General features: G+C 54.3%; 1 protein-coding gene across 1 annotated transcript; it reads right to left on the reverse strand.

The window, feature by feature from the left end:
- Nucleotides 1–651: 651 nt before the first annotated feature.
- Nucleotides 652–4501, reverse strand: EGR1 (early growth response 1). The gene is made up of 2 exons (XM_006204585.3): nucleotides 3897–4501; nucleotides 652–3175 (listed from the first exon to the last, which is right to left on the reverse strand). The coding sequence occupies exons 1-2, from the start codon at nucleotides 4192–4194 to the stop codon at nucleotides 1851–1853; spliced, it is 1623 nt and encodes a 540-aa protein (XP_006204647.1). The 5' UTR covers nucleotides 4195–4501; the 3' UTR covers nucleotides 652–1850.
- Nucleotides 4502–11005: the final 6504 nt, after the last annotated feature.

The raw sequence follows: 11005 nt of genomic DNA on the forward strand, positions 1-11005 counted from the left end.
GATTTGGTCTAGATTGGGAACCTTAGACACCATGGCAGCCTCTTCCCACTCTGTCCTGTGTTACAGGAAGCTGCCAAGGATCACAGCTCCAGCTGGCAAGTAATGAGATTTCTTCCTGGAAGGATTCTTGGCTAGAGAACTGGTCCTTGCCTTTTCTAGGCTTCTTCGATGCCCTCAGGTTTCTGGGGACATGGAAGATGAGAGGGAGAGGCTGAGTCAGCCCCAGCTTTGTTGCTGTTTCCCAAAGCCTGGGGCCCACCCCTTAACTCCCCCAAGTGTATACGGCAGGGATTCCCAAGAACACGTATTTTCTCAACCCTGCGTAGAGATAGGGGCAGGGCTGGTTAGACATTTGGGGTCAGGAGAATAGTGTTGTCTCTGGCCACACATTATCCACCTGTACCTCTGGCCTTGTTTGGCTTTAACTAACCAAAATAAGCTTGCAGCGCACCAGACCGAGGAACAGGCCCAGTATCAAGAAGAGGAGACTCACACCTAGGTCTCAAAGAATTCAGCCCAGTGACACACAGTGGGCAGGCACGACTCTGACTGAAATATCCTTGTCTCTGTAAAAGCCCTTCAAGCCCCTCAATAGAGACGGCTACTAGAGAGGCCTTCCCGTAGCCCAGGAAACACACACCCAACCACAGCTATTTTATTTTCCTTTTAATTTTTCTGAAGGATATACACCACATATCCCATGGGCAATAAAGCGCATTCAATGTGTTTATAAGCCAAACAGTCACTTTGTTTAAGCAAACACAAGTATAAAGTAAAATAAAACCACAAAATAATGAACTGCATGTTCATAACATACAAAAATTGCCGCCTACTCAGTAGGTAACTACAACATTCCAACTCCTGAATATATTTATAAATTTACATTTTCAGTTAAAAAAATAGACTTTTGAGAGTTCAGATTTTGTTTTAGATTTTGTTTTCTTACATTCTGGAGAACTGAGGCTCAGCTCAGCCCTCTTCCTTATTTTGCTCCCAAAGCTTCCCCCGGATCATCACTCCCTGCCCCCCTTAAGGCTAGAGGTGAGCACATCCCTCACAATTGCACATGTCAAGCCATCAGCAAGGCGCATCACACAAAAGGCACCAAGACGTGAAACTTTTTAAACCAAAAGGACAAAAAAACACCACTTTCCAAAAAAAAGATGAAAAACTAAACCATATTTTGCCACATGTGAGAGTACATTCGGGCGATATTTACAAAAAGGTTAACAGAACAACACTCTGACACATGCTCTGATTAATACCGAGAACTGCTGTTTCAAAAAAAAGCTTCAAAAGTAATCGTCACAGCATCATCACAAGATAAAGGATCACCATTGGTTTGCTTGGCTTTTTTTTTTTCCCCAAAGTGAGGACCTAACTCCAAATAATATGATAGAATATGCAAATTATCTTCACATCAAGAGTACCCCGGGAAAAACAAAATCCATGGCACAGACACTGTACAAGGGTACAGGGCTGGGCTTTGGGGGACCCAAACCCCATTTAGCCAACTTGATTTTCTAGCATTGAAGGGAGCAAGGGGTCAGGCATACAATGGAGATGATACTGAAATGATATATTCCAAATCCATGCAAATCAAGTTCTTTGGATAGAAGTGAAGAACTTGGACATGGCTGTTTCAGGCAGCTGAAGTCAAAGGGAGTAGGAACTGGGGAGGAAAGGGAGCCAGGCAGAAAGGATTGCTGGCCAACAGACCTTTCACGGTGACCCCTGGGTCGAGTTGATTTGGTTCTGAGAACCTCCATCTGACCAAAGAGGAACCCCCTCCATGGCTATCTCCTCCTTCTGTCCTTTAAGTCTCTTGTGTTTCTTTTTCTCCTTTCCCTTTAGCAAATTTCAATTGTCCTGGGAGAAAAGGTTGTTGTCATGTCCGAAAGCCCTGTGGAGGCGCTGAAGGAGTTGGTGACAGCTGAGGAAGGGAAGCTGTTGACTTGGGTGGGGAAAACAGGAGGAACAGAGGAATATGTGGTAGCCACAGAGGGAGAGGGGAAACCACTGTGCACAGGGGACGGGTAGGTTGAGGATCCAGGAGAGGAGTAGGAGGTGGGCACGGGTGATGGGTAGGAGGTTGTGGCTGGGGATGGGTAAGAGGTAGTGACAGGGGATGGGTAGGAAGTAGCCACCGGGGAGGGGTAGGAAGGGAGGGAGGAGGTGGCGGCAGAGGCCACACTTTTGTCTGCTTTTTTGTCCTTCTGCCGCAAATGGATCTTGGTATGCCTCTTCCGTTCATCGCTCCTGGCAAATTTTCTCCCACAGATGTCACAGGCGAAGGGCTTCTCACCTGTGTGGGTGCGGATGTGGGTGGTGAGGTGGTCACTGCGGCTGAAGTTACGCATGCAGATGCGGCACTGGAAGGGCTTCTGGCCGGTGTGGATACGAATGTGGCGGGTGAGCTCATCTGAGCGGGAGAAGCGGCGGTCACAGGACTCCACTGGGCAGGCGTAAGGGCGTTCATGGGGGGGTGTCTTGCTGGGCCGGTTAGGGTACTTGCGCATGCGGCTGGGTTTGATGAGCTGGGACTGGTAGGTGGTGTTGAGGGCCTTCAGGTCCTGGGAGCCTGACTGTGTGGCAAAGGCCTTGATGGTAGAGAGTGGAGTGAGCGAAGGCTGCTGGGTACGACTCTCCAGGCCCTGAAAGGGCTTCTGGTCTGGGGTGCCCAGGCCCAGATCCCCTTGCTGTTGTGGAAACAGATAGTCAGGGATCATGGGGACCTGGAAGCCACCCTTGGCAGCAGGGTAGGCAGGAGGTGGGTACTGAAGAGCGGTGCTTGCTGGGCCCGGAAAGGCCTGGCCTTGTGGCTCAGGGAAGAGGTCAGTGTTAGGTGTGGGGAAGGTGGGTGCTGCTGAGTAAATGGGGCTGCTGTCGTTGGACTGTACTGCACAGCTCAGGGGTGGGCTCTGGGAGGCAGAGGAGGAGGAGGAGGCGGCTGGAGATGGTGCTGAGGATGAGGTGGCCGGTGGGTTGGTCATGCTCACAAGGCCGCTGACCAGACTGAAGAGGGGCTCGGGCCACAAGGTATTGCCACTGTTGGGTGCAGGCTCCAGAGAGAAGCGGCCAGTGTAGGTGATGGGAGGCAGCCGGGTGGTTTGGCTAGGGTAACTCGTCTCCACTAGAACCTTCTCGTTATTCAGAGAGATGTCAGGAAAAGACTCTGGCAGGAGAGAGAGAGGGAGGAGGCCTGGTTACTGGAGAGCAATCACAGGAGGTGGAGGAGGACCCAAGCGGCCAGGCAAGAGGTCGGCCGGGCTACCATTGACTCTTGAGCTCGTTAATAATTGATAGCAGCAGATTGCAATGTTCCTGGACCTGCTCCAGAGGCAGAACCCATTTCAACAACAGCTGACGCAAATACAGAGAATCCCCCTCCACTGCAGCTCCCCGAGCTCCGCAGCGGCGGCTGTGCGGGCTAGGGATTCCCGCCGGCACCCCCTCGGCCGCGGCTAGTGCGCGCCCCCTACCCCGGGCTGCTGGGACAGCCCTGACCGCAGATTACGGCCCTATCTAAGGGACATGCGGCAGGCAAGACAAGCCTTTCTGGAGGGGGAGAGGGAGGGGTCGCAGCCATACCCGTCAAAACAAGCCCTCCTTCCTCACCACCCACCCACGCAACCCCACAGCTCTTCATCCAAAACAAAAGCTGGCTCTTCTGAGCATCGCTAAGGATAAGGAGGGTGGAGGTGGGGGTGGATGTCCCCAGGCATCCCTCTAACACATGACCCTGGGGATGCGAGGAATGGAAGGGAAACCCCACTTGCATCCCTGAGGTTCAGGAGCACTGCTGCGGTGAAGGGAGAGCTGCAAAGGCCGTGGGGAAAGACTGGACTCCAGGAAGGTGGCGAAAGGGCTAGCCCTCGGCATAGGCCACAGCTTACCTGCGGTCAGATGCTCATAAGGCTGCTCGCCCGCCTCCCCCTGAGGGTTGAAGGCGCTGCTGCTGCTGTTGCTGCCGCCCCCTCCACCTCCACCGCTCCCGCTGCTGCTGCTGCTGTTACCGCCGCTGCCCTCGGGGGCCCCGGGAGCACCGAGGAACTGGGGAGCCCCATTGCTCAGCAGCATCATCTCCTCCAGTTTGGGATAGTTGTCCATGGTGGGCGAGTGAGGAAAGGAGCCGAACGGGTCGGAGATCTGCAGCGGGGACATCAGCTGCATTTCGGCCTTGGCTGCGGCCATCCCGGATTGGCGGGCTGGAGAGCTGCTGTTGGGGCGGGTGGGCGCAGCCCGGGGCCGGAGCTGCGGGGGACACTTCTCAGGGGCCTGGCCAGGTCACATGCGGGGCGCGGGGCACACTGTGGAGAGCTCAGGTGGGGTCGCTAGGCTCGCCCTCGCCACCGGCCGGTGTAGATGCGGCGCTGCTACCAAGGCTGGGGTAGGGGCCGGTCCTGCGGCGGCGGAAGCTGGCGGCGGCGGCGGCAGCTGGCGGCGGCTCCCCAAGTTCTGCGCGCTGGGATCTCTCGCGACTCCCCAGATCCGCCTCTATTTGAAGGGTCTGTAACGGCACTGGCCCGCCTTCGTCGTGACGTACATGGCCATATTTGGGAAGCAGGAAGCCCTAATATGGCAAGACCGGCCGGGAGGACCCGGAGTGACGTGAAGCCTACTCTCCGCGAGCCGTAGGCACTGCCATCCCGCACCCCGGGGCCCGCGCGGGCACTCGCACTCTGGGCGCCCAGGTCTGTAGAAAGCCTAATACTCAAGCCGCAGCTGAGGACTCCCGAACCCCAAGCTGCCCAGTAGTTCCCGGTGTTGCCCCCGCCCCTTCCTCCCTCCTTCTTACCTCCTCCTCCTTCCCTCCGCCTTCTTCCCTCCTCCCGGAGCCGGAAGCGGCCAGGCCATATCTGGGCTCTCCAAATAAGGCGCTGCCCAAATAAGGGTTTTTCCGGCGGGGGATCCTTCCTGCTCCTTATTTGGCGTTTCCGGGTCGCTGCTGGCTGCTCCCAGGCTCCCACCCTCCTCCCTTGTTCCCAGCCGGGAGTCCTAACGCGCGCGAGAGCCAGGGACGCCCAGGCGGGGAGGGCTCGGGGAGCGTAGTGCTAGGCACACCGCGGCTCCCTGGCGGGGACTGGGCTGGGAAAGCCCGGGCCCAGGGCGGGGGCGAAGGCGAGTCGGACTGGGGTTCTGCCGCCGTCATCCAAGGCTCGCCCGCCCACCTCTGGGACCGTGGGAGCCGGGCGGGAGCGAAGGGGAGGAGCCGCTGGGCTGGCCGGGGCAGAGGCCGCCTAGGAGAGGCGGGGCCTTGACCCCTGGCCTGACCAATGGCATGGTGCCTTTCCCAGGTGTAGCTGGGGAAACTGAGTCTAGGAAATAATTGCCAGAAGATTCCTCGATTCATTTGCGTTGCGGTGGGCTGCCCACTTCTCCATCTACCAATGGGATGGGGCTGTTGAAGCCTGGGGATCCCTCTGCGCCACAACAACCGAAAGGCTCTTCTCTGGTCCCCACTGGAGAAAAGCCCGCGTTTGGGTGGCTGGATAAAGGAAGCTGATTGCCCTTGGAGAGACGTGCCTGAGTCCTGTACCCACCAGGAGATGGTGGTTCTTGTGCTTTCCCACCTTTATCCAGAACAAGTGGAGGTGGGGTGGGCAGTGTGGGAATCTGAAAAAGAGGCTTCCCTATGGACTCTCTGGGGACCCCAGGCTGGCGCGAAGAGAGGACCTGCTTAGCGGCTTGGTGCTGCCCCCTGGAGGTCCCCTCTCCATCTTGGTTCCCCGAGCTCGGGCTGAATGGGCTCTTCCGCCGCCTTCTTGCTCCCCCTCCCGGCTCCTGCGCTGGGCGCCATGCCAGGCCGGGGGAGCCTTAGACGCAGTGAGAGCGAACTGAGCAGGCGCCGCAGCCTGGGCTCCCCCTGCAGTCCCTGGGGAGCCGCCGCCGCCGAGGTGCCTAGACTCCGGGCGGGGTAACACTTCACTCGCCGAGCCAGGCCAAGGGCGAGGTTGTGGGGGCGTGTAGGCTCCAAAGATTCCCGCAGGTCTCTCGGGAGCTGGATGCAAAAGGGGGAGCCCTCCCCAACCTATCTCCACTGCCCTTACAGTCAAGTGCGCATCCCAAGGAGAACAGGGATTCCAGTAGGGGAAGGCGCCGGCTCTAGCTCTGAATCCAGGGGAGGTGCTGTTTTTCTGAATTTAAAAAGAAAGCAGAAAGTGTGTTTGTGAAGGGAGGGTGCTGACGACATCCAGAGGGAAAGGGAAGGAGGGTTCGGGTCTCCTTGAACCCAAACAGCCTGAGGAGGTCGGGATTAGAGAGTTTAAGTTGGGGGAGAGGAATGTGACTGGCTTGGTCTTCATCCCTCTGTATCCTCTACAGACACACACACGCGCGCGCGCGCGCATACATTTTCTTAATAAAAATTATTTTTTTAAAAAATTCGTAATAAAAATCGTCTTAAGGAATCCAGCAATCAACCAGAACGCCCTTGTGACTGTACTCTTGGTCTGAGCTCCCCATCCCCAATGCTAGGGCATGTTGGGGGCCCACTCCCATCGCGTACAGAGTTGTCCATTAGGGGCAGGCTTGTGCACCTCTCTGAGGACTTCTGCTGGGCAGGAAGCCCAGGTCAGTCAGGGTGGGATGGTATTGTGTCTGAATGCCCATTTTGACACTCCATGGTGGAGTACCTTGGCTAGCCTTTTTATATCTCTTTCTTCAAGTGTAAAATAGAGCTAATGTTAATGATACCCACATGAAAGAATTGTTGTGAAGACTGAAACTTGCATGGACTGTCATCTGTGAAGTCCCAAAGCACAGTGCCTTCCTTGCAGTTGTTGGCATTCAATAAACAGTGGCTATTGTTATTTTCAGGGGCTTCTAACCCACAGGACCTCCCACAGTTCACCCACTCATCCTCAGCCTCCAAGCAAACCCCTGTGTCTCTTTTCTGAAAAGTTGTACAGAGAAGGAGAAACATTCCAGTTCTAATACAAGGGGCATTGTCCTGAAGAGCTCGTCTGAATCCTTGCTGCAGTAGAACATCGTTTTCTAGAGCAGAATTTTTTGACCTTGACTGTGCAGCAGAATCATCTGTGGAGTGCTGAAAAAGAAAGGTTTTACCCTAAACTAACTGAATCAATCTTCTGGGCTTTTGAGGCCCAGACACTAGGCACTTTGTCCTAGGATCTTTCTTCTGTCTCTGTGGAGCTGCCCAGTCTCCAAGAGCACATCTTCCTCCCCCAGCCAGGGCAAACTGGTTCCCCTATGATTCTAATATGTAAGCTGAACTACAGTATCTTCAGATCCTTGCTGAAGGTGGGCACTGGAAATTCTAATAATCTATATATTTTGCTTTGCATGCCAATCTTTTCTTTTCTTTTTTTGGAGGGGGGCAGTCATTAGGTTTGTTTGTTTGTTTGTTAATGATGAAGGTACTGGGGACTGAACCCAGGACCTTGTGCATGCTAGGCACACACTCTATCACTGAGCTATATCTTTCCCCCTGCAACCATTCTTTTCATAACATTCCCAGCCAGCGATTTACCTTTGGGGAACCACCCCAATCCATGTGGTTGAGGCAAAAGAACCCATCCTTGATCTAGGAGTGGGTATGTCACCCAGGCCTGGCCATCCATCTAGGATGTTTCAGGCCAGGAGTATTCCATCTCCCTAGACATAGCCACTGAGTCAGGTTGTGCACATGATCCAAATCAGGCTACTGAGAATGACTTCTGGGCCATTTGCTGGAACTCTTGTAAAAGGGGAATTCTCTTTCCCAGGTGGTACTAAGCCAATGGAATGTAAGCCTGGGGGCCATCGTGCCATCAGGACTGGAATGCTTACCTGAGAATAAAGCCGGGGCAGAGGAAATCAAAGAAGAGATACACACACACAGAGGAAGTCTCTGGATACAGCCTGGGCTTTTTAATTATGCAGGTCAATGAATTCCTTTTTTATTTAATAGAATTTATTTCAGTTTCTGTTACAGCCATTAACACACTCCTTATCCACAACAACAAAAAACTTTTTTGAGGACTTTTCTGTGGGCATTTCTGCCTGGGAATAAGGCCTGAGGCATAGGCCCCTGCCTCAGAGAAACTTACAGTTGGGTAGAAGAGAGCCTGGATTCCATGTTACATGAGAATTAAGAATAGGAAGCAGCACTGTTTGACACCCGAAGTCAGTTACACTAAAGAACATACATGATAAGGGGGCTGGGAAAAGGGCAAGGATGGTATTTTAGAGGAGAGAGAACCTGGTAAGGACCAAACTTTGTGGTGAGGAAGTGAGGCACTTTTAGACAGGGGTTGGGGCAGTGGCAGGAATGGGGCTGGTGCATGGCCAGGAGAGTCCAGGTGTGGTCTATCTGGAAAAAATTGGCTGGAATAGAGAGGGTTCCTATGCAGAAACAGAGGGAGATAAGGTTGAATAAAACATTCATTCTTTTTAAAAAAGGTTTATTGGTCACTGCCTGTAACAGGCACAGTGCTGTCTTGGGGATTCTGCAGTGAAGAAGGCAGATGTAGTTGTGCCCTTTTGGAAAATGGTAATTCAGTGGGATAGACAGAACTAAACAATTACATAAATAAAAAGGATATCTTCAGATTATGGTTAGTGTAACATACTAGAGAAGTGAGGAAAAACATCTCAGAGGAGAGGAGGTGACATTTAGGCAGAGACACCAACTCTGCATAGAGGGGTGTTGTGGGGAGAGCAGGGGTGTTGTGGGGAGAGCATTCCAAGCAAAGGGGACAGCTAGGCAAAGGCCTCAGGAGGGAAAGAGGTCTGGCCATGATCTGTCCAGGGCCTCAGGCTTAGGCATGAGTGATGAGAATGTTTAGGACTAAACAGTACCCCTCCACTCTCATCTCCCTTGTTCTACCCTCACACAGCTCACACAGAGGAGGACATGGCCGTTTTGACCCTGCCCCACCTCCACGGTATATGCCCCTGGAAGGCACCTTCCACCCAGGAGCAGTGAGAGCAGCTGGGTCAAAACCCCTACAAAGCCCCTACAAAGCCCACTTTTACCCTCACTGTGATGGGGCACCAGTGAGAAAGAAAGCCTCCTCCTGGACAGAGTTATGCTGCTGGTCTCCCTTCTCAGCAGTAGGGCTGGGGGCATCTGGGTTATCCCCATTCTCCTCTGGTTTGTCTTCTAGCCACTGGCACAGTTTGTTTGCTGTGACTGGGGGAACAAAGAAGGGAAGAGATACAGTGAAAAGAACTGGCCCCAAGGAGTCAAATCTTAGTTTGGGCTTGAGAACACCCAACTTCTGACCAACAGCTCAGTTGGGACAATAGGCCTGGGGCCTAAAGGAAACCAGGTTTGGGGTAAGGAAGGCTCTGAGCTATTCGTGCTCCCTGGTCTGGGTGTCTGTGGGACCTCGGGGGCACTGAGGGATGAGTCTGGGACTCTCAGACCTCGCCCACTGGGTGACTGATGTCAGAAACTCTGGAAGAGGTGAGAAGCCCTCAGAGGGTCTACAGGTCTGAACTGCCCTCTGTGCTCAGACTTCCTTGTAAACTGGAGAGGAAGCAGAGGTAAGAGCAGAACTGAGCTGGGCCATGGCCGCTGAGCTTCCAGGAGAAAGCCAGTGGGAACCATCATATCTCAAACACCAATCCAGGGCTGAGCAGGCTGCAGCTCTCAAAGGAAAACAAGCCCCTTTTTCCATTGCCACTTCCTCCTCCCCAGCCCCAGGCTACGTCAGCACCCACATGTGCTGCTCAGATCGGTTTGCCAGCCCAGGGCTCAGGAAGTGACTCTGTCTTTGGTTCTGTCTGGGGTAACTGTCACACTTTCCGATGGCTGATGGACTCCGCCGGAAATGTGGAGGATCTGGCCTTCAGTGGGTCTGGGGGCAGGTTTGCTCCCATCCCAGGGAGGGTCTTGAGGGGAGAGAAGAAACCTGAAGAAGCCAGGTATGGGGTGGGACAGAAGGTGTCCTGAGAGGGTGGGGAGAAGTGGAGACATGGAGAAAGAAAGGGGAAAGGAGAGAGAATCATCCAGAGTGCTGGAGTGTGCAGCCATATCATCTACTCCCATTACAGATGGGAAGCTGGGTACCAGAGGAGACCCCAAGCCCTAGGATAGGTGGAGAAAGGCAAGTTCTGAGATGTGCCCATGCAGAGTGATGCTGAGGCCTGAGGAAGAGGGGGTTCCCTGGGCTCTCATGAGGTGCCTGGCATGCACCCCCTGCATGGAATTCAGGGGCTGGAGGGAAGAGCCCATGGAGGATTTGGCCTAGGTGAGCAGTCTGCCTGGGAGAGTTGGGGTCTGGGCTGCTGTCCTCAGAGTCTGCCTGAGGGGTCGTGTGCTGGACAGAGTTAGGTGAGGCCTGAAGTCAAAGTTGCTGGGGCATAATCACTTGGGGAGGTGGCACAGAGGGTCCATTAAGGGAAGAGGGAGTGGGTAGAGGTAGGTGAACACTTAGGTTGTGCTCACTGGGTCCTCTTTGCCCCAGAGTGCCCTGCAGATGCAGAAAGAGGCTGCTGTCCCTGGACATCAGTCCCTCTGCCCTATGCTCAGCGACCCCTCTCTCCCAAGCCCAGGGTTGGCAGGACCCTAGGCTTAGAGGAAAATCCATCCTGTGGTGGCTTCCTGGCTCCCCCCACCCCCAGCTGAGTGTGCAGCAAAGCTGGCTGCAGAAATCTCTGGAAGCTCGTTGGGCAGGCAGAGGGAGGGGAACGTTACATAAGAGTCCACTGATGTGCAGGAAGTCTAGAGCAGCCTTTAGATTAGAAAGGCAGCGTTCCCATCCAGCCCAGAAAGGCAGGAATAGCAACGGCGGTTATTTCTGGCCCCTCACCACCGCCCAACGCCAGGGCTGCTCAGCTTCGTGGTGGGTGAGCTTGGACTCTGCAGACCTGGGGGGAGGGAGGGGGGTAGGCAGCCCCTAGGGTTACCCCACTCTGGCACCCGCATCACCATTCCCCCCACCCAAATACCAGGATGCCGAAATCAGTGGTGGTGCTTGTTTCCTCTGATTTCCCTTACTCTCCAGATGCAATCCCTACCCGCTTCCCACCCGCAGGACACATTTACAATGTGACA

This window comes from Vicugna pacos, chromosome 3 (assembly GCF_048564905.1).
Source record: "Vicugna pacos chromosome 3, VicPac4, whole genome shotgun sequence".
Classification (NCBI taxonomy): domain Eukaryota; kingdom Metazoa; phylum Chordata; class Mammalia; order Artiodactyla; family Camelidae; genus Vicugna; species Vicugna pacos.